The 23,794-nt window shown below is 43.0% G+C and overlaps 1 protein-coding gene across 2 annotated transcripts in view; it reads left to right on the top strand.

The window, feature by feature from the left end:
• LOC126992841 (basement membrane-specific heparan sulfate proteoglycan core protein-like) overlaps positions 1-23,794 on the top strand; it is a 51,225-nt gene that overhangs the window by 1,839 nt on the left and 25,592 nt on the right. For both annotated transcript variants that reach the window (XM_050851666.1, XM_050851665.1), the window contains exons 2-3: positions 5,502-6,163; positions 12,212-12,422. In XM_050851666.1, coding sequence (XP_050707623.1) covers positions 5,502-6,163; positions 12,212-12,422 — 873 coding nt within the window. The remainder of the gene's footprint in view (positions 1-5,501; positions 6,164-12,211; positions 12,423-23,794) is intronic.

Raw genomic sequence — 23,794 nt, 5'->3', positions numbered from 1 at the left:
CTTGCTGATTTATCGATGTAATCTGGCCTAGTTAATGACCCTGCTTTGCAATGTGTAAAAGCGCCGCGATTTCAATTTTAATCGCGATAGAATGATTGTAATAGAGGCAGGTGACTGGGCATTAATATTCCAGCTATTTTTTCCGTTTTTTTTGGTAAATAACTTGAATTACAACGAAAAGCAACGAATAAAAGGGGGAAAAAAATGTTGTATACGAATCATTTAAACTCAAATCAAAAGTCTCTTCAGTCAATTCAATAAGCAAAAGAAAATGAATTAAACACTTCTGCTAAATCAATAAATTCAGACTTGCTTTTTTCACGGTGCAAGGAGGAGGAGGAAGAGGAGGGAGAGGAAGGAGGGAGCGGGAAACTAATGGGGAGAGAGGATGGACAACGTTTGGCCAGTAAAGCAAACAGTTAGAGAGGGGGGAAGGGGGTGAGGGAGGAAGGAGGTGAGGTGAGGAAAGGGAGGTGAGTGAGGAAGGAGGTGGGGGAAGAGAGGGGGGTGAGGGAGGAATGGGAATAGTTATTGAGGCGGAGAAAGGTGGCGAGAGGAGGGAGGAGAAGTTAGACAGGGTAGGAAAGAATGCGAGGAGAGGGCACTGAGGCAAGGAGAGAGAGGAGAGGGAAAAAACAGAGGGATAAAAAAGAGAGAGGAAAACAGTAGAGGAAAGTAGGGATACAAGGATAAAAAAAAAACAGAACAAAAGAGGAAAGGAGAGGAGAAAATCTCATAAGCGAAAACGAAAACGGGGAAAAAAGGAACAGAAAGAAAGGCAAAACACAAGTAAAAAAGAGAAAGGAAAAAAGACGTGAGATGAAAACGGCGCACCAAAACGACTGGTCACTCCTCCGCCCGTGTACCGCAGAAATTTACTATAGCTAAGGACATCGGCTTGGGTTAGGAGGGAGGGGGAGTGAGGGATGGCGAAGGGAGGGGAGGGCAACGACAAGAGGAGGAGGAAGGGAAATGGAGGGGAGAGAGGGATAGCTGCAGTCAGGAAGGGGAGACACATGGGTAGTATTGGCCATGTCGAGCGTCTGTGTGGGTGAATCAGGCACGGACAGGTAACGACAAGGTGAGTTATGTGGACAGGTGTGTTTAGGGGAAGCCTGGACCGTTCTTTGTCTTGGCTGTCGATAGCGTGACGCGGTGATGGGGAGAGTAAGTGGATTGGATGAAACTGGGAAATGGGGAAAGAGAATGGGGAAAGCTGAAGGTAGGGAAGACTAGGAAGAGGAATGGGAAAAAAATGGTACTATAGATGTTTTGACCGCTGTAAGTCACGTGTGTCGATAACGTGGCGAAGCGACGGAAGAGGGTGAGTGGATGGGAGAAAATTGGAAAATGGGGAAAGGGAAAGGTAGGGATAAATGAGGTAAAAGAGTAATGAAAAAAAAATATTATAGATGTCTCGATCGCTTTAAGTCGACAGTGTAACGAAGCGACGGAAGGAGTAAGCTAGATGGAATTAAACCGGGAAACAGATGAAGATTTTGGGAAGAGGTCAAAGTAGGCAAGGGTGAGGAAGAGAGGAATGGCAAAAAAAAGGTACTACAAATGTGTCTAGGGGAAGTCGCGACCGCTACAAATCTTTCACGTTGATAGTCTTCCAAGGTGACGGTGAAGAAAATAGCTGGAGAAATCTTGTAGAGAAATACGAATACAAAGGGAAAGACTAAGGGAAAAGTACTGGTGACAAGGCTGAAAAAGAGGAGGAAGAGGGAGAGGCTTGACTTTGGGAGGCGGGGTAATGGAAGGGATAGATTGGTTAAGAGGGGGAAGGGAACACACGAGGGGGAAAAAGCTAAAAAAAAGGATATATGAAGAAGGAAGGGAAGGTCGGACAGGAGGGGACGGGATGGAGAGGGAGGGAGGGAAAAGATTGCCTACAGGAGGGAAAGGGGATGACCGAGAAGGAAAAAAAAATAAGAATGTACAAACGAAAAGAGGGTGAGGGAGAAAGAAAAGTAGATTGACTAAAAGGGGGAAAGGGGATAAACGAGGGGGAGAAAGCAAGGAAAAGGATATATGAAAAAGGAGTAGAAGGAGGGAGCGAAAGGGAATGGAGGGAATGGTTATGAAGGGAAATGACAGGGACGGAGATCTAAAAAATAAGACATATGAAAAAAGGATTAGAAGGTGAGAAAGGGGAAGGAAAGAATGGCTAAGAGAAGGAAAGAGAATACAAGAAAGGGAAGAAAGCTTAAAAGAGGATATATGAAGGAAAAAGGAAAGATGGGATAGGAGGGGAAAGGAAGGGCCAATGGGGAAGGAATACTAAAGGGAAGAACGGGAACTGGGCCAAATGGAGAGTCTGGGAGAAAGGGAGAGGACAGGGTGACGGGAGGGAAAGAGAGCGGCAGCGACGGGTCAAATTTGTGGCTTTACCGTGTACTAGCGACGGGCCAAAATTGTGCCATGATATAACCCCCAAAAAATAGATGACGCATAAACTGATCACAAATGCGTTGATGTATATTATGAAATGGTTTGTGTGAGTGATGATTTTTTCTCATTTTTCTCGCTTAGAGGGGCCTTTAAGAAACATGATCCCAGCAGCTACCGGGTTAAGAAGTAGATGGAGTAAATAGTAGGGACAGAACCAAGGAAAGGTTAATATATATATAGGTTTGCGAGGAATATGTTAAGTGTTCTAATATTTCTTGAAACACGGAAGCACTGTCTCTTGTGCGATTTACTAGGAACATACAAATTTAAATGCCCTTTCCCTCAGTCACTGGAGGCGTTAGCAATATAATTTAGAATAAGAGAAAAATGAAACGTGTTGTTGTGTGAGCGTTCAGAAATAGAAAACAAACAAACAAAAATAAAGATGAAAAAAAAAATGGAGAGGAAAAGAGATTACAGTGGACTCTCTCTCTCTCTCTTTCTCTCTCTTGTGACAGTCAATACTTGTGAGTGTGTTTGTTCGTGTGTCCAAAGCGTGATTGGATTCTCCCCTCCCCCCCACCCCCCCAAAAAAAAAAAGTTAATGGTAGTGATGGTGGTAGTGTTTGTGGTTAATGATAGTGGTGGTGGTGGTGGTGGTGGTAAAGGTTGTGGTTGTGGTTAGTGATGGTGTTGTTGTTGGTGGTGGTGGAGGTGGCGATGGTGTTTCTTGGTGTTGGTGATTGTGGTTGTTGTTGTTGATGTTGGTGGCGGTGTTGGTGATGTTAGTGATGATGTGATGGAGGTGGTGATTGTGGTTGGGTCTTGTGTTGATGTTGTTGGTGGTTGTGTTCGTGATGGTGGTGGTGATGGTGAGTCTCGGTGTTGGTGGTAGTGTTAGTGTTGGTGGTAGTGGTGATGGTGGTGGTGGACATTGGTGCTGGGTGGTGGTAGTGATTTTGTTGTTGTTGTTGTTGTTGTTGTTGGTGGTGGTGGTGGTGGTGGAATCCAATCAGATGCGTCATTTCCTGCGTGGTATTAACTACATGCTAATTAAGAGCTGGTTACCTGTCCCATATACGTATAATCACCTGTCACCCCACCCCACCCTTCTCTCTCTCTCTCTCTCTCTCTCTCTCTCTCTCTCTCTCTCTCTCTCTCTCTCTCTCTCTTAATTACGTAATACTAAGAGAAATGAAAATAAAAAAAGTCAAATTGTATAAAATAAAAAGAAAATACATTATGACAACATTCTTAAGGTGTCTAGTGTCTTAACTGTCTCAAATAATCTTCACCTTCATTTGCTAAAAACAAAACAAAATATTAAGTAAGAAAGAAAAGGAGTAATGTAAGAAATAAGTAAGCGAGGAAATGCTAGGAGGAAGAAAACGAAAAATGCAAATAACCCAAACGAAGAAAAAAAAGGAGAAGAAAACAAAGACAAACGAAATTAAAAGCGAGAGAAAAAAACACATTATAATATTTTCTTGAGGCTTTTCCTTTTTCATGTTTGTTTACACGTCTCTTAATTTTCTCTGTGTCTCGAATGTGCTGAAAGTGGCGAAAAAAAAACTAAGTGTCAATGTGTGTGTGTGTGTGTGTGTGTGTGTGTGTGTGTGTGTGTGTGCGTGTGTGTGCGTGTGTGTGTGTGTGTGTGTGTGTGTGTACGTAAACAAACACCGGGAAAGAGGTATGCTCGGATCTAATCATCCTTTTATTTATCTATCTGTTTTTTCCTTGGTTGTGTGAGGTGGAGGGAAGGGAGAGAGGGAAGGAAGGAGAGAGGGAGGGAGGGAAGGAATGAGAAATAGATGGACCGGTGCAAGGAGGAAGGAGGGATGGGTAGGAGGGAGGGAGGGAGAGAGGGAAGGAGGGACAGACGGACGAATGCAAGGAGGGAGGGATTGGAGGAGGGATATGGAGGAAACGTAAACACTCAGCTGAAAGAAAGGTCAAGTGGAGGAGATTTACAAGAAGCTTCCAATTAAACGCTCCCTGACATAAGACTAAGACGACGGAGGCGATGAGGGAGGGAAGAAAAGGAAGAGGAGGAGGAGGAGGAGGAGGAGGAGGAGGAGGTGGAATATGAAGAGGAGGAGGTGAACAGGAGATACCAGTGAGAAAATAGAGAAATGAAGAGAGAAAGAAAAGCTGAGGAAACCTATGAGAAAGAAAAGAAAAGGAGGATGAGCAGGAGGAGGAGGAGGAGGAATATGAAGAGGAGGAGGTGAAAAGGAGACACCAGTGAGAAAAATAGAGAAATGCAGAGAGAAAGAAGAGCTGAGGAGGCCTTTGAAGGACATATGAACCGAGGGGGCGAAGAGTAAATGGAGAGAAGTGAAGAGGAGACAGAGGAGGAGGAGGAGGAGAGAGGGGCTATCAGACGAGGATGAGGAATGGAGAAGGAAAGACGAGAGCAGAGAAGCAGAAACGAGGGGAGGAGAGTATGTAAAGGCAATATAGGAGAAGGATGAAGGAGCAGAAAGAGGGGATCAGGAATTGGTGTGATAAAAGGATAACAGAGATAGGTAGTGATAACAGAGAGAAAAAAATACGGAACAGGTGGACAAAGAGAAATTAAAAACAAAGAAGTGAAGAGGAACGTTCTCAGAAATTAGGAAGAAGGAAAAATAGGAGAAACAATGCCAGGAAAAGTGAACGAAAAAGGGAGGGTATTGTAGAGGTTAAAAGCTGAGTCAAAGAAACGGGAAGAAATGAAAATGAGGCTGAGTTGCGGGAAGGGAAGCTTGATAATTAGGTGTTTGTGAAAATCATGAGAAAAAGGTATACAATGGGACTGAAGGAGAACTATGTAGGAACTCGTATTTGATGTTTACCTGGAGGACATGAAAACCAACAGAAGCAGAGACAATAAGAATAGATGATGTTTACATACGATGAGGGAAAGAAAAAGAAAAGACAGTCCAAAGCATCAACAACAACACACACACACACACACACACACACACACACACACACACACACACACACACACTCCCCTGCCCCCACACACAGAGCAACACTTTTCAACTTGTCACGCAACCCCCAAAAATGAAACTCAAAGTGAAAAATAAGTAACACCGCCTCCCTTCTTCTTGTCTTTCCAGGTAACTACATCCCCAACCTGCCGTACCTGAGGCCTCACCTGGACGAGGCCCCCAACACCCTCTTGCGGAACAACCACTCGCACCAGGACAACCACCGCCTCCCCCTACAACCCATTCATCACCACAGCAACCACCACAACCACCACCACAGCCACCACGAGACGCACCACCACCACTGGGAGATCGAGGGAGCCAAGGTGTATGAGGAGGAAGAAGAGGACGAGGAGGACGAGGGAGAAGAGGACGAGGAAAGAATAGAAACCGTAAAGAATGTAAATGGAGAAGGGATCTTTGGACGGTTTTCAATATCGTCGCCGCATCACCATCACAAACACCACCGCCAGAAGCAGCCGCCGCAGCCCACCATGAAGCGGAGATCAGCCACTTCCCCGGCGAGAGACGAGGCGGGAGGATATGCATTCAGGGTGGACGAGAAGAGCGGGGTGCGGCGGGTAATAGCGGTGAGGGAGGCGGCGGGGTGGGGCGGCGAGGGCGGCGACCCAAGAAGTAGGAACAGCCTTCTCGACCGCCCACAAGACGACGCCACAGTTGGGCCTCCTCCGGGACCAAGCTTTGACCGCAACCTGCCGCGAAACATCACCATCCAGGCGGGCAAGACGGCGGTTCTCTCCTGCCGGGTGTTCAACGTCAACGATAAGTCGGTAAGTTGTGGCTTTGAGCTGCTGGGAGGCGCCTCGGGAAGGGATCAGAGAGCTCAGAACTGGAGCGAACCCGAATGACTCCACTCTGGCAACGGAGATTAGGCGAGCATAAGTGAGGGAACAAACAGAACTTTTACCGAGAGGAGTTAAGCCGCGGGGACTCGGGCGAGGGTACGACTCAGGCGGGGCTCCGAACGAATTGGACACGGCGCTGAATTCACCTGACGCATTGATTATTCTGGCCCGCCACCTTGGGACACCCGCCCCCCAAAAGAGCGGAAGGGCCACATTCCGCCCCGGCAGCCACGGAGACCCAGCCTGGCCTCTCACAGCCTTTCCATTAGCAGTCAATCATGCCGCAGCCAGGCAGAGATGAACACACTCCACGAATGATACGAATCCGGCCGAAATAGGAAAGCCGACTTCGCCAATACCCAAGTGAAATAACGCATACGAAGAAACGCTTTTTCTACACACGGCTTTTAATAGTTTGCCTGAACGATGTCCGCCAAGAATGCCTCGATGCTATTGGCTTCTTTGACGGACAAAAATACGTCATCATCTTTGCTGCTCCGCGGATGAAAGCAACGGTGATTCGGTTGTTGGAAAAAGAGGGAATTACTACGGAGACCGGAGGAAGGGTCGACACACACACACACACACACACACACACACACACACACACACACGAACACACACACACACGTTGCCGTTCGTTTACTCTGAGGCATCTAGTCGCCGCCCTCGTGTTTGCCTACAGATGAAAAAGTCATAAATGTTTTGTATATATGTTTCAAAACTTTAAAATACTAGTAAGACTGACTCATGTTCAAAGCGAGAATGTGGAGAGCAAATGAAAACACCGTAGCACTTGCGTAACATTTTTTTCTCGCCTAGCTCCGTCATTTCTATCTGCTAAAAAAACGTGTGAAATTGGAGTAGAGAAACTGCGTAGGTGTCGGGTGGCTTTTGACAGCACAGCGTAGTCCAGCCTTCATAACGTTTGGGTCTGTGGAACTCCGGAGCGGCGAGCCTTTACAGCCTACGTCCTACAGCGAAAATGTGAGTTGGCTACCACTGACCAGGATTTGAACCCGGGGCAAACCGTGAGACCAAATATACAAAACACAAACTCTAATAACTTCCAAAAGATAAACAGCTAAAGTAAAAATCTCCCCCGAAAAAGAAAAACCCTTCCACTTCATCCCGAGAGACAAGAAACAACAACAAAACAAGGAACAATCTGATAATCCTCGTACGAAAAAAAAGGGAGAAAAAAATCATGTCCCTTGAGATGAAGACACACAAGACACTCGAATTGATAGGCTCACCACCATCACCACCACCATCACCACCATCACCACCAGCTCAACACGCCTCTGAAATATTCTCCTCCGCCTCTACAACAGTCTCCGGCCGACCATTCCTTGCGGTGGATGGCTTCGCTTCACCACGTAAATTGGACGCTGAAACAGGTTAAAGGAGGAGGAGGAGGAGGAGGGCCAAAGTGAGGGTGACAAAGAAGACCGTAGTGATAAGGAAAGAGGCAGCAAAGGTGAGGTGAGGAAAAAAGGTGAAGAAAGAGGTGAAGAAAGATAAAGAAGAACGCGAGGAGGAGGACAAGAGGGGCAGGAATGCGGGCAAGGTAGAAGAGGGACTGCAACGACAACGACGAAGAAGAAGACGACAAAGGAGAAAGATTTTTGGAACGAGAACGAACGGAGGGAGGCGAGGACAAGGACAAGGGCAGTGGGTGTTTGAATGCATGCGAGACTTTCCTTTTCCTCGAGCACTCTTTCTCTTCGCCTTCCGCCCACTTCGAATCCCGTATGCAAGAAATTCAGGGTTAAAACTCTTGTCGATGTGAAAGTTTCCTCGGGTACAAGTTTTTGCGTCTTAAAGAACAAACTACTTTCGGGGCATCCTCTTCCTCTTCTTCCTCTTCCTCCTCCTCCTCCGTTCCCGTGTTTGCCCTGTTTGTGTGTTGACTTGTTTGTTTGCCTGTCCGTCTCTGTTTGTATGCCTCTCGACTCACCGCTCTCCCCGCTCCTCTCCAAGGGTTCCGTGTATATATATCTACCTGTATCTGTTTGTCTTCTCTTTGTGTTACCTGCCCTTTCATTTTACCTGGTCTGTTTGCTGATACTAATCTGTTCTTTCTCTTCGTTTGGTTTGGGTATTTTTTTTATTTTTTTTGTCTTTGTTATATACTTGATTTGTGTTTTTATTTATATGGGTATTGAATCGTATTTTATCATTCCTTTCTTCTATTTCTTTCATTTGGTTTGTTTTTTATTTGTGTTATTTCTCTTGTCTTTGTTCTCTTTAGTTTACCTCTTTTTTTTTCTTTCTTAAATGGCCAACTTTTGTGTCCGTTCTCTCTTTGTATTGATTCATATTTTATCTTTCCTTTCTTCTATTCCTTTAATTTGGTTTTGCTTTCTGTTTGTGTTTTTCTCTTGTCTTTGTTCACTTTAGTTTACCTCCTTTTTTTTTTTTTTTGCTTTCTTAAACGGCCAACTTTTGCGTTCATTCTCTCTTTGTATTGATTCATATTTTATCATGCCTCTCTTCTACTTACTTATCTTTTGTTCGTTTCCTTTTGTTTGTGCGTCTTTCTCTTATCTTAGTTCGCCTCACTTTACCTTTCTTTTTTTCTTTCTTAAATGTATATAACTTTTCGTGTCCATTATTTTGAGTATCGTTTCATAATTTCGCATTTCTCTTTTCTTTTCTTTGTTATCTTCTTCCGTTCTTGTTCGTTTTTTTTTTCATCTTTGTCCCATCTGTCTTTTATATCCATTTTCCTTTCTTAAATATCTAACCTACGTGTCCCTTAATTTGAGTTTCGATTCATTATAATTTATCATTTCTCTATACTTTTCTTTTTTAACCATGCCCTTTATCTTGTGTTTTTGTGCCTTTCTCATATCCTAGTTCACTTTAAATGCAAAAAAAAGAGGAAAAAAATGTTTAGTTTACCTGTACATTTTTTTAACCGCCACCCTTCCGTGAAATAGCGAAGCGTCTGTCAATCAGCTCCCTTCAATCGTTCGGGTATCTCTTTGTCCATTCGTTTGTGTCTGTTTGTCAGTCTCACTCAAAAGCCTATATTTGTGAGTGTGAGTTTGCTTGTTATATATCTTTGACCTTTTCCATTTCGTATTTCGCCTTCAGTGTTTTTCTAAGCCTCCTCCCACTCTTCTTTTTTTGTTTCTTATAATTTTGTGTGTTTGTTTTAGTCTGTGTTAATGTTTTAGTCTGGCAATACTCTTTTTTTTTTGCGTGTCAGTATCAGCTCATTGGCCTGTCTGATTTGGTTTTCTAGTTTCTCCTTATAATTTGTTCTCTCTCTCCCTCTACCTCTCCCTCTCCCTCTCCCTCTCTCTCTCTCTCTCTCTCTCTCTCTCTCTCTCTCTCTCTCTCTCTCTCTCTCTCACCCTAAAGCTGCATTGGGAAAAGCTGGACGGCTCGCGTGTCGGAAAAGCATCTAAATCTTCCTTCATTTCTTTCCCTTTTTGTTCTTTAAAATTTCTCCCCAGACGTTCCGGGCGCCCACTCCTTCATTCTATTTCTTATTTGTTTGTTTTGGGCTTCTTCCTATATTTTCTTCTCTTCTTTATATTTGCGGAGATTTGGTTATATTTTTATTTTCTATGCTTCGTTTTCGTATTCAGGTCAGTGTCTATTCTGGTCTCATTGTTTTCTCTCCTCTCTCTCTCTCTCCTTTCCACATACATTTTATTTTTATTTTTAAGTAGTTTTCGCCATAAGAATCCTATTTATCTCGTTTATTCATCCTTTATTCAATTATTCACCTTTCTATTATTTTTTTTCTTTTCATTTTTCGTCTGATTAAGTACCAGTGACATTTTTTTTTTCGTATGCCTAATTTTTCTTCTTTAACAGTTCAGATATTTTTCTTATTTTTGAGTTTCTTCTGTCTTCATTTTTTTTTTTTACACTCATGCTCTCTTCGTCGCAGCGTAATGGCATTCTCCTCTTAAGACTAATTAGATCGTGCTATTCGTTGTTATCTTCCAAGCTCTATTTTCACGACTTTGCCATTTCTTCGCCTTTCTCCCTGTCCCCGCCTCCCGAGTCTAGTCATTTTCTTTGTTAGTCTAATCAGCGTCCGCCTCCTCATCTGCCTTCCCTTTCTCTCTCTTCCTCCATCAGCGCCTCGTTTTGTGATTTGTTCGGAAACTATTTTGCTTGTCGACTCTTCATTATCTTGTTTTTCCTTTCTTTTCCACGTCCTTGCTTTTTTTTTGGGGGGGGGGGTCTTTCTCATTCCTCCTCCGCCTAATTTTTCTTCTTTAATGTTTTCCTAATCCTCAGCTTGCTACTACTTCTGCACTTCAACTCCTCCTGCTCTGTTTTCTTTTTTTGTTTTCCTCTTTTCTTGTTCTTGTTTTGATATCCTTCCTCATTCTCCACCTAACTTTTTTCTTGTTTTCCAGCTCATTATTTTGCTATCCCTACGGCTCTCCACCTTTATCTTTTACTTCTTGTTTTTCCTTTCCTTTTTCTTGTTCTTTTCATTTCAGTTTCCTCCTCCTCTTCCTAATCTTCTTCCTCTTACGTTTTTCCCTCCTCCTCCTAATGCTACTACAACAGCGCTATGGTTCCTCCTGAATTTTCTTTTCTTTTTCTGTTTCCTTTCCCACCTCAATTCCTCCTCCCCCTCCGCTCCCCTTCCCCTCCTGCTCCACCTCATAATTGGTTTCCTAATTGCAAGGAGGACATCGACTTGCTAGAGGGAGCACAACGACTCTCCACAAAATGAATTCACTCCATAAGGACCCGCCCTAAAGAGGAAGAAGTTAATCTCCTTAACTTCCTTCCCTCCTAAAGAGAGAATCCCAACAGTAGACGTTATACAGTTCTTCAAGGTCCAAGAAGAATTTGACACCGTTAGTATATTAGTTTTCTCTTATAAATATAACAGCAAAAAAACGACGATTAGCAATGGTTTCACAGTTACAGTCAGTTATATCAATAGAAGACTGCCTTGATTTTTTTTTAATGTGGTTTGAGGATATTATTTCCCCCTAAGTAAAGGTAAAAAAGGGATATCCAACACCCTGGAACGTTCATCCTCTAACGTATCTTCCCTCCAAAAAGGACTCCATTAAGTTCTAAGTCTCAGGAAAAATAGAGAAAGGCAATAAAAATGAGAATCCACTTCCCTTAGCATAGGAAAATCATCTTGCACGGCGCTCCGCTCATTACCACTTTTCTAACTTTATCTTTACAATACATCCGAGGCCGGGAGCTGCTTACCCCTCAAGGAAACAAACCTGGCGAAGAAAACTTGAAACTTGACAGAAAAATATACCTGATTTTCTCTCACGAATCGCCTACGCCTTATCTTAGTCTGTTCTTTTTTTCGAAGTTGGAAGGCGAAAAATATGTAAATCCCTTAAGGGTGAAGGGACGAAGGGGTGCTGCATAAGGTCAAGCATCCCTGTGGCTGGCGGGGGCGAGGTGAAGGGCGGGGCGTGGCACGGAGGGAAAAAGCGGAGAGGGAGGAGAGCACGGTTAATCTAGCGGAGAGATATCTGAACAAAATACCGAAGCTTTTATAATCCACTTTTTCCGTTAGTGTGAAGCCTGACTGCCTTATTTTTCATGCATCTGAATTAAAAAAAAATATCAACGTTGTGTATCATAGACATTAATTTTGCCTTCTTTTTCCATAAACAAAAACAATAATATACAAGGCAATAATAAAGACTGGCTGGAAAGAGAGAGAAAGTGGGTCGACACAGACTCACACAGAGATTTGTTTTTATTTTTATTTTCTAGCCTTCGTTTTGGCATTCCGGTTGGTGCCTATTCTGGTCTCATTGTTTTTTTTCTCTCTCTCTCCTTTCCACACACACACACACACACACACACACACACACACACACACACACACACACACATACACACACACACGCACACCTCCCCCCTCTACACACACACTGCCCCCAAACCAAACATTTACACTCATCACCCAGCACTCATCCGTCCCTGTTTTTCCTTCCCCTTCTCCCTCAGGTGTCGTGGATCAGACAGGACAACCTACACATCCTGACCGTGGACAAGTACAAGTACAGCACCGACCAGCGCGTGTCCGTACTCTTCAACGAGCCCAACCTGGAGTGGGTGTTGCGGATCAAGAGCGTTACACCTGCGGACGCCGGCACCTACGAGTGCCAGGTGTCCACTAAGCCGATCCTGAGCTTCGTGGTGAACATGCGAGTTGTAGGTGAGTGTCGTTTTGGCTTAGTACCACGTTAGCTTTGGTTAGGTTAGGTTAGGTTAGGTTAGGTTAGGTTAGGTTAGGTTAGGTTTGGTTACGTTGTTGTTGTTGATGTGAGTTGTAGGTAAGTGTCGTTTGGGCTGAGATCAATTTAGCTTTGGTTAGGTTAGGTTAGGTTAGGTTAGGTTAGGTTAGGTTAGGTTAGGTTAGGTTTGGTTACGTTATTGTTGTTGATGTGAGTTGTAGGTAAGTGTCGTTTGGGCTTAGTACCACGTTAGCTTTGGTTAGGTTTGGTTAGGTTAGGTTAGGTTAGGTTAGGTTAGGTTTGGTTACGTTATTGTTGTTGATGTGAGTTGTAGGTAAGTGTCGTTTGGGCTTAGTACCACGTTAGCTTTGGTTAGGTTAGGTTAGGTTAGGTTAGGTTAGGTTAGGCTAGGTTTGGTTACGTTATTGTTGTTGATGTGAGTTGTAGGTAAGTGTCGTTTGGGCTTAGATCAATTTAGCTTTGGTTAGGTTAGGTTACGTTATTGTTGTTGATGTGAGTTGTAGGTAAGTGTCTTTTTTGGCTGAGGTTAATTCACGTTAGCTTAGGTTAGGTTAGGTTGGAGTTATTTAAAGCATGGGAGTTGTAGGTGTCCTTTTAACTTAGAACCACGCTAGTTTCGGTTAGGTTAGGTGTGAGAGATGAAGGAGAGAAAGAAAAGAGAACAGGATATAATGGAGGGATGAAGGAGGGTTTGTGGGTATTAAGTAAGATCGTAATATGGTAGGTTAGGTTAGAGTTAAATCATGTAAGTTGTAGGTGCCCTTTTAACTTAGAACCACGTTAGTTTCGGTTAGGTTAGGCTGTTGAAGTTGTGTTTGGATCAGCTTTCTTGTGTGTCAGGTTAAACTAAGGCTATGGTAGATAAGGTTACGTGTTACTGTGATAGGTTACATTATGGTTGATTAGATTAAGTTAGGTGATAGGGTTTGCTTGGACACATTGTGCAAAATTAAGTTAAGAGACTGAAAAACATTATAAAGAAAAGGAATGAAGAAAAATGTAGAAAATCCAGAAAAAAAGACGATATTGGAACGAAGGAATGTCTGAGAGCCGAAATTATGACAAGAAAAAAATAGATGATATGAAAAGAAAAAAAATATTGAGAGGGAAAAAGAAAGAAAGATGCAGGAGAGTTTTGAAACCACAGATGGAAGGAGAGGAATAGAGAGGCTTCCTGGGGGGCTTCCTTTCCTGTGTGGACTCGGTGGAAAAAAATGAAATGGGGCATGGAAGGGCAGGTAGGGAAAGGTGAAAGGAGAGGGTGGTCAGGAGAGGACGAAGGGACGGAGAAGGCTTTGTGGACGAGTGACCTGTGAATGAAGATGAAGGGGGATGAAGGAAGAGGGGAAACGGAGAAAAAATGAATGAATAAAGATGAGACGGAAGTTCAGATGGAAAGGAAGAAGCAGAAAGATGAAATAGAGAAAGTAAAGAGAACAGGATATAATGGAGGGATGAAGGAGGGTTTGTGGGTCTTAAGTAAGATCGTAATATGGAGCACAGAAAAAGAAAAAGGTAGATGAAAGGGAGAAAGGGGGAATCTGAAAAGTGAGGGAAAAGATGAAGGTAAAACAAGGCAATAATAACAATGAAAAAGCAAAGAAAGTAAGGAAAGAAGGAAAAGGGGAAAGGGGAAAAAGCTTTGTGGGTGTTTAGTAAGATTATAATATTGTGAACAGAAGAAGAAAAAGGCAGATGAAAGGGAGAAAGGGGGAGTCTGAGAAGTGAGGAAAAAGATGAAGGTAAAACATGGCAGCTATAGCAAGGAAAAAGAAAGAAAGTAAGAAAAGAAGGAAAGAGGAAAAACATAACAGGTGAAAAATGTGAAGTTGTGTGAATAAATACATAAGAGAAATATAAGGGCGAGAAAAAAATATGGAAAATCAACGAAAAATATATTACCCGAGGACGAGAAAAATGCAGAATAAAAGAGGACACTGGCATACCCAAATAAAATACATATAAAAAATACAGGGAAGAAGAAAATGATGAGGGAGAAAGGACGTGTAAAAATTTATGTATATATTTAAGGCAAAAACTAGAAACAGAAAACGAAAGGAGAAAAGAGGAAGAGCAGAAAGGAAGAAAAGAAAATGCTTAAATAGAAACATAAAGAGCAGTTAAAGTGATAAATGGATATGATAAGGAATATGTAATGAGAGAGAGAGAGAGAGAGAGAGAGACACGAAAGAGAGAGACACGAAAGAGAGAAACACGAAAGAGAGAAACACGAAAGAGAGAAACAAGAAAGAGAGAAACACGAAAGAGAGAAACACGAGAGAACACGAGACAAACAGACAGACACACAGAAAGAAAAAAAAATGGTGAGTGAGCAAGGGGAAGAAATGGGAGCAAAAGGATTGGACAGAAGGACAGGTGGAAAAAAAAATTGTATATGTTTGGGTAGAGGAAAAAAAATAACATGGGAGAGAAACGGGAAGAGTGGAAGAGACAACGAAGGGGAAGGGACGAGCTGGAAGGGACAAGATGGGAATGGTTTCTAGGGGGGAAGAGAGAGAGAAAACCAAACTAAATAAAAAAAAACGCATGAAAGACGCCGAGGAAAGAAACACAAAAAAAGAGAAAACCGGATAAAGAATACATTGAATCAGACGAAGAAGGAAATAAAACAAAAAACATATATAAAAAAATAATCCACGTAAGCCAGGCAATAGGAGAGGGAGATCTAAGGGAGAATGAGAAACGAGGAAGATAAACAAAAGATGTCGTTAAAAAAAGAGATAATAGGGAGAGGCAGCGAGAGGCCTTAATGGATATATGTGGTGGGGTAATTTTTGAGCGAAGAGGCAGAAGGAAATATGGAAAACAGAAGATTAAATTAGAGTATTAGATCAGAGAGACGGATTACGTACAGCGACGGGAAGTAAATAAAAAAGGGAGAGAAGAGGAAGACGAGGAGGTAAAAGAGGAGGGTTAGAAGGAAGAGGAAGATGAAGGAGACATATACGAAGAAGAAAAAAAAGATTAAGAAGAGAAATAAATAAAAGAAAGAGGAAAAGGAAAAGAATATGAATAAAAGTAAAAAATGAAGTAGAGGAAGTAGAAATAGATAAAAAAATAAAAAGAGAATAAATAGAAGATGAAAATGATGAAAAAGAAGAAAGTGTGAACAATATTAACAACTAAAGAAGAAGAGGAATAACATCAGTAACACGAAGAAGAACATGAAAAACGAAAAGCAACTTGATAGAGCGAGCGAGGGATTGAGAAAGAAAATAAAAATGAGTCAAACGAGAACAGAAAAGGGCGAAAGAAAGAGCCGGGTCCTTTTATGTGGCAATGCTCTCTCTCTCTCTCTCTCTCTCTCTCTCTCTCTCTCTCTCTCTCTCTCTCTCTCTCTCTCTCTCTCTCTCTCTCTCTCTCTCTCTCTCTCTATCTCTCTCTCTCACTTCAATGTTTTTTAAGTGTGTGGACTGGGACGGAAGGACACACACACACACACACACACACACACACACACACACACACACAAATACGCCCTCTAAATTTTTCATGTGTAGCTCCTTTTCATGTTTACATAAGCGTGGGGTTGTAATATCATGCTTATTCTATGGGGAGGAAAAAGGAGAGGGAGAGGGAGAGATGGAGACGGACTGAGAACGTTCTAGTTTATTTTTCCCCCAGACAGACAGATACAGACAGGTAGACAGACACACAACAAGGCAGAGGGAAGCGTGGATATGGAGTCTCATCTCTGGCAATGTGTAGGATCCTAGAAATGACGGAAAAAAATAAATATACTGAGAGAGATATTTGTGAGCAGATTCCCAAGGGGCGTGTGTATAATCTTGTATACCTTTCCACAGCCACTGCCTCTCGCCCCTCTGTCCTGTTCTTTCCCTTCCTATTTCCTCTTCCTCTTTCTCTCGTTTGGCTGCCCTTGTCCACTTTCCTCTCTCAAGTGTCCAACCGCTCCTTCTTTCCCTCTTCTTTTCCTTTCCTTCCTTTCCTTGTACTATGTCCTTTTTCTGCTTCTCCTTTTTCCTCTTTTTTTGTTTTGTTTTTATCCTTCCCCTACTCCCTCTTTCCTCTGGTCCTGCTCTTTCTTTTTTCCCTTCTTTCCCTCTTTTTGTGTTTGTTATCCTCCTTCGTCTCGCCTATCTCCTGTTCCTCCTCCTTTCCTTCTTTCTTGGTTTTATTCTTACCCATCTGCCTCTCTCCTACGTCCTGGTCCTCCTCGTCCATCTTCCCTTTCTTCTTGCCCTTTTTTCTTGGCTTTGTCCTTACCATCTTTCCTCTTTCCTGTGTCCTATGTCCTGTTCTTCCTCGTATATTTCTTCTTCCCCTCTTTGTTGTTTCTGTTCTTCCCTTCTTTCTTTATCCTATGTCCTGATCCTCCTTCTTCCCCTATTTTTTCACTTCTTTTTTCATTTTTGCCCTTACCGTCCTTCCTCTCTCCTGGGTCCTATTCCTGTTCCTCTTTCTTCTTCCAGTTATTTTTTGTGTTTGTTGTTACCTTCCCTCTCTCCTGTGGCCACCTCCTCCTCCTTCTTCCCCTCTTGTTTTCTCTTTCTCGTTTTTTTTTGCCCTTCCCCTTTCCTTTCCCCTAATATTATTTTCTGCAATTTTCTACTATTTTTTCTACTATTTTTACCATTTTTTTCAACTATTTTTTCCCTCTTTCTCGTTCTATTGTCCTTCCCCTTTCCTTTCCCCTAATATTATTTTCTACAATTTTCTACTATTTTTTCTACTATTTTTACCATTTTTTTCAACCATTTTTTCCCTCTTTCTCGTTCTATTGTCCTTCCCCTTCCTTTCCTCCTACTATCATTTTCTCGTTCTTCCTAGTTTCCCCTGTCCAACTGCTTCTTCTCCCCTTCCCCGTTTCTGTTCCTTTATTTTCGTCCGAGGTATTACAAAACACATGCGTCCGCCCCTCACCCTTCATCATAGAAAATGTAAACATGTTGCCAACTTTCCAAATGTGATTATCAGTAGTAATGACCTACTTTTGCGGGCCTGTCAGTGTTCGATAATGGCAGTGATTTATTGACTGACGGGGAGAGAGAGAGAGAGAGAGAGAGAGAGAGTCATAAGGTTCATGTCCTCTACAAACGACAAACCAATATGCCTCTCTCTCTCTCTCTTATTCACGCACGCGTCCCTCTGCCCTACGAAAAAGAAAAAGCAAAGCAAATATATAGATACCTCCTCCTTACCAAGATGGCGCTAAAGAAATGTTCGACTTGCACAGGAAACTTCTCTGGTCATTTCTTCTCAGGACGATCGACCGTCTGCAAGATCTGCCTGTTGACTCAGCAGATGGAAACGAGACTCCTTCAACAGGACGAAAGGCTAACGGCTGGCGAGAAGAAGATCACCGAACTAACAAGTACTGTTGATACCTTGCAGGAGTTTATCCAGTCCAACATCGTCGCGACTCCTTCAATTGACGCCTCATCACCCTCCTCACCTGCACTCGATGCCCAGCCACCTTCCGAAGAAGGCACGTCACAGGGAACCGGTAGAGCTGACGCTGAATGCTTCACCCCCGTGAGAGGAGGAGCCAGACCCGCCCCTAGAGCCATTTATCCTACTCATTGCTACAACAGATTTGCCATACTGGAGGAGGAGGACGAGGAACAGAGCACCTTCTTGGTCGGTGACTCTATGATTCGCCATCAGGTGGTTGAATTCTGTGGCAGAGTCCCCGTCGTAGGCGTAACTACTGTTATCCTGGAGCTGGTGTTGACGACATCACAGCTGCCCTGGACGAGGTCTCCGCTGAGGCCTCTAATGACTCACTCTTTGTTCTCCACACAGGTACAAACGACGTCACCACGACCCGGTCTGAGGAACTGCTGGACAAGTACCGTAGGCTCATCCAGCAGTATAAGACTAAATCCAATAATATTTTGATTTCAGGAATTCTACCACGGACATGGGATGAGGGCGACTTCTACAGTAAGGCCTTCAGCCTCAACAACCGCCTGCAGACTCTCTGCGGAGAGCTTGACGTCAAATTCTTTAACGCCTGGAACGATTTCTACGGCCAGAGTAGACTTTTCCAAAGGGACGGCATACACCTGTCCCCCATGGGGGCAGCAAGTTTGTGAAGGCTCCTAAAAAACGCCGTACGTACCCCCCGAACAACAAAACACGACTCTCAGCCACGTCCTTCCATCCCGCCCGTGTAAATAGACACCTCACACCGCAACAGACTCGTAACATTGAACCCTCCAGTAACTCTATTACCAAGCTTCAAGATAACCTAAGAGTCCTTAGTTTCAATGCGCGTAGCCTAAGAAACAAATTTGATGAACTGCGATGTCTTGCTCTGACAGAAAACTTTGACGTAATTGCTATAACCGAAACATTTATCGACACCACTAATATTGATTTAAGTTCCGAATACAACATAGATGGCTACAGATTCTTCAACAATGATCGTGTAAACCGTAGAGGGGTGGTGTCGCCCTTTTGTCAAAAGCTACTTGCAACCTACTGACAAAACACCAAGAAACAGTAACGTTGAACATTTGTGCGTGCGAGTAAACATTGCAAAAGTCAATTTAAATATATCTGTCACTTACAGGCCTCCGGGGCAATCACTTGATGGCGATCTTGAAATGTACAGCGTCTTAAGGCAGTCACTTAATAACAGCGACTCACTGATACTAGGAGACTTTAACCTCCCCATATCGACTGGGCGACACTGTCGGGTACAGAAGGTGAGTCCCATAGAATGATCAATTTCTAGAGGAAAATTATCTAAGCCAAATGGTTTCTGAACCAACTCGACAAAATAACATACTTGACCTTGTTATAGCGACCCAAGATAACCTAGTCAGTAATGTCACGGTAGGAGAACACCTCGGTTCCTGCGATCATAAACTAGTGCGCGTTGACATTAGAGCTCAAACATCGGTGACTGAAAATAAAGTTAAGGTGCCCAATTTCAAAAGAGCCAACTTCGTAGAAATCCGACGAAAACTAATAGATATGCAACTATCAGATGACGGCAATGCAGAGGACGCCTGGCTAAACTTTAAAAATCACTTACTCACTCAGCAGGACACATTTGTCCCCTTGTGCGAGAAGCGAATTAACACTAATAAAAGTCCCCCTTGGTTTAATAGCGAGATTAAACACTCAGTCAAGGAGAAAATTGTCTTACAGGTTAAAGAAAGACCAAAGCACGCCCGAAAACATTAGACTTTACAATGATGCAAGGCGACGAGTAAAAAGATTAGTGCATCAGGCAAAGCGTAGATATGAAGAAAATATTGCAGCCAACTGTAAAAATAATCCGAAATCCTTCTTCAGTTACATAAACAACAGAAAGGCGATCAGAAGTGGAATTGGACCTTTAATAAACAGCGACGGTGCACTAGTGACTGACAGCCAACACGTTGCAAACCTATTAAATAATTACTTTTCCTCGGTGTTTAATAATAACAGTCCTCCCACCACCACCACCAACACCAGTACTAATGTAAATCCCGAGCATGCATTGTCTAACTTTGAAATAAAACCCGATGAAGTCCTTAAAGCCCTCAAATCACTTAAAACAAATAAAAGTCCTGGACCTGATAAAGTATATCCAACTCTGCTGAAAGAAACAAAGAGCGAAATACTCTCCTCCCTCACAACCGTATTCAATATGTCCTTGCGACAAGGCATTGTCCCTTCAGATTGGAAAAAGGCTAACGTGACACCGATTTTTAAGAAAGGAGACAAAAAAAGTACCAGGTAATTACAGGCCCATTAGTCTAACTTCGGTTGTAGGTAAGCTACTTGAGGGCATAATTAGAGACAAAATTGTGAGTTACCTTGAAAGCCACTCATTAATTGGGGACTCACAACATGGCTTCCGAAACAAAAGATCCTGCCTATCAAATCTATTAACCTTTTATAACGACCTCTTCACTGTTTATGACGTAACCAAATCACTGGACGTAGTCTATCTTGATTTCCAGAAAGCGTTTGATAAAGTCCCGCATCATAAATTACTTTACAAATTAAAACAAATAGGTATTGACGGTCAGGTAAACCAATGGATCGCGAATTGGTTGAGCAACAGACAACAAAGAGTAGTGATTGACGGATTTAACTCAGAGTGGGCGCCTGTCACTAGTGGCGTCCCTCAGGGCTCGGTTCTTGGCCCAGTGCTCTTCATTATTTACATCAACGACGTGGATGTTGGACTCAATAACCGCATTAGTAAATTTGCAGACGACACAAAGATTGGTAACTCGGTTCTCACTGACGAAGACAGGCAAAGCCTCCAAGAGGATTTGCACAAAATTTCATCTTGGTCGGATAGATGGGAGATGCCCTTTAACGTAGACAAGTGCCAGGTCCTTCAAGTTGGAACGAGGAATAAAAAGTTTGATTACGAAATGCGCGGCGTTAAACTCAAAAGCGTTCAATGCGTCAAGGACTTGGGGTTCAAAATCGCGTCAAACCTCAAATTCTCACAGCAATGCATCGATGCAGCAAATAAAGCGAACAGAATGTTGGGCTTCATTAAAAGAAACTTTTAATTTAAGAATAAAGATGTAATACTCCCGCTCTACAACAGTTTAGTCAGACCCCACTTGGAATATGCGGTACAGTGTTGGTCTCCTCACCATGCAAAGGATATTGCTAAATTAGAAGGTGTTCAGCGTCGGGCAACGAAAATTATCCCTTCCTTGCGCAACAAATCCTACGAAGAAAGGCTTTCTACCCTTAACATGTTCTCTCTTGAGAAACGTCGCCTCCGAGGAAAACTGATCGAATGTTTTAAAATACTTAATGGTTTCACGAATGTAGACAGATCAACATTGTTTATGATCGATGACACTTTGCGCACGAGGAACAATGGCGTAAAACTCAGATGTATACAAGTAAATTCAGACTGCACCAAATTTTTCTTCACCAACGTTGTAGTGCGAGAATGGAATAAGCTCCCATCATCAGTGGTCCAGTGTAACACGATTGACTCCTTCAAAAATAAGCTCGACCGTCACTTCCTTCAACTTAATATCAACTAGAGTAGAAATGCAACGTTTTGGAGTCTTCTGATTAATGTAAAATCACTTAGGTTTAAGGACAGACCACCAAGTCTGGACCATGGGGTCTGTGTGGTCTGATTTTCTATGTAAATCTATGTAAATCTCTCTCTCTCTCTCTCTCTCTCTCTCTCTCTCTCTCTCTCTCTCTCTCTCTCTCTCTCTCTCTCTCTCTCTCTCTCTCTCTCTCTCTCTCTCGCCCCTCGCTGCCCCTCAATCAACTTAACAGTACCAGACTTTATCATACTAGTTCCCCCCTAACACGCGAACAAACAGAAAACGGGGGAACATCAAAGAAAAATGGAACTCGCGTCACCACATAACTGTTTGCACAAGTCTGTCATGTAAATAAAATAAATACAAGACTCTGCTGCGGTACTTCAAGGAAAACATGTTACCCCACCAAAGGCAAGGAAGCGAACTGGAGTGAGGGAGAAAAGGAAATACAAATACAAACGCGAATGATCTCGGTTTGTGGGTGAAAGTAATAAGGAACGTGTTGGGATTTGATTAAAGTGCAAACCTAACTCATGTACTTTCCTTGAATCAAAAGCGGGCGTTGCTGACAAAGGAGAAAGCGAAACACTACCCGAGAAGAGAAAAGAAAGGAAGAAAGGTAAAAGGAAGCAAAGGAGGATTCACGGATTAAGAAAGAAACGAAAGAAAAAGAAATACGGTTGAGAGATTGCGTGTGTGTGTGAGCTTTGTGCGTGTGTGTGTGTGTGTGTGTGTGTGTGTGTGTGTGTTTGTGTGTGTGTCTGGGAGAAAGGGAGCAACGAACGAGAAACTTTTGTTCTTGCCTCCGTATTCACACTACACACAAAAAAGCAAAAGAAAAAAGAAAACAGGAGTGAGGAAATGAAAGAAAACGAGAGATGAGATAAAGCGAGGGAAAAAAAACAATGCGAAGAAAACGTAAGAGCAGGGTAATCGGATAAAACATTCGTGCTTCTGCGAAATCGCGGTCTCTCGCCTTTCTTCGTCTTTTCTCCATCGAGGCAAAAGGAGAAAAAATAAAATGGACGCGTTCACACACACACACACACACACACACACACACACACACACACACACACACACACACACACACAGAGACGCCTAATCCTTCACATTCACGACTCAGGATTAGGAAGTCATTTTAATATCTTTCTTCTCACCTCCCAATCATCATCATCATCTTTACGATACCAATGGGAAGGCGAGGGACCGTCCTACTAAAGGGGTGATCAAAGGTCTTCCCTATAATGGCCTTACACGCCCTTACAAGCCCTTTATCCGCCGCCCTTTAACAGGAGGACAAAGATAGAGGGTGACGGGTGTACAGTCCTGCCTCTGATCAGTAATACATTATAATTTCTCCTTTTATCAATTTGCTTCTTGTGTATTTCTCGTCTTTCTAAACTTTATCACTTCCTCTTCTCCTTCTCTTAATTTATCTCTCACTCGGTCTTCTCAACTCTTGTCATATATCTTTTCTTCCCTTGCTCCTGTTTCCATCTTTCATCAGCTTTTCCTCACTTCCTTTTTGCTTATTTTTCTTTCTCTCCTGTTTCTACCTCCTAGCCCTACCATTTCCCTCCTCTCCTTTCCTTCTTTTTCTCCTCTTCTTTCTTCCCTCTTATCATCACTTTTCCTTCCATTTCTTTTCTCTCCACGTCCTTCTTCTCTCCCTATCGTTCTCTTACATTTTATCACCATCCTTCCTTAACTTTTCTTTACTCTCCTCTTTCTTTTCGTCTTCCTTTCAACACCTGTTCATCTGTCCCTTGCTTACCTCCCTTCCTTTATCTCTTTCTCTTCCATTTTCAGTCTTTATCATTCTACTCCCTCCGCTATTTTTCATTTTCTCTCCTCGCTTTTTCACCTTAACCTCCATCCTGTGTCCTTCCCTCTCTCAACACAGCATCCATAACCTCGGACTTTTCCTCCCACTTTCTCTCCCTTCTCTCCTCCTCTCTTGCTCTCAACCCTGACCATCCTCCATCCACTTCTCCCTGCACTCACTCCCTCATCCCTCCATTCACCCATCCATCCTCTATCGCGGCCGCTGCGTGGAGGTAAAATAGAAAATAGAAAGAAAGCGAGAGAGGGAGAAAAGACGAGGTAGATTTTACCATACTGAAAATTGGAATTCCTTGCTTGTATAAAGTCTCTGAAGTCCTCTTTTCGTCGGCGCTGGAAAACAAGAAGTGAATATAACCAAGCGGACGAAGGGAGATGGAAAAGAGAGAGAGAGAGAGAGAGAGAGAGAGAGAGAGAGAGAGAGAGAGAGAGAGAGAGAGAGAGAGAGAGAGAGAGAGAGAGAGAGAGAA

Source organism: Eriocheir sinensis, unplaced genomic scaffold (assembly GCF_024679095.1).
Source record: "Eriocheir sinensis breed Jianghai 21 unplaced genomic scaffold, ASM2467909v1 Scaffold508, whole genome shotgun sequence".
NCBI lineage: Eukaryota > Metazoa > Arthropoda > Malacostraca > Decapoda > Varunidae > Eriocheir > Eriocheir sinensis.
This window is presented reverse-complemented; position numbering and strand designations above follow the sequence as displayed.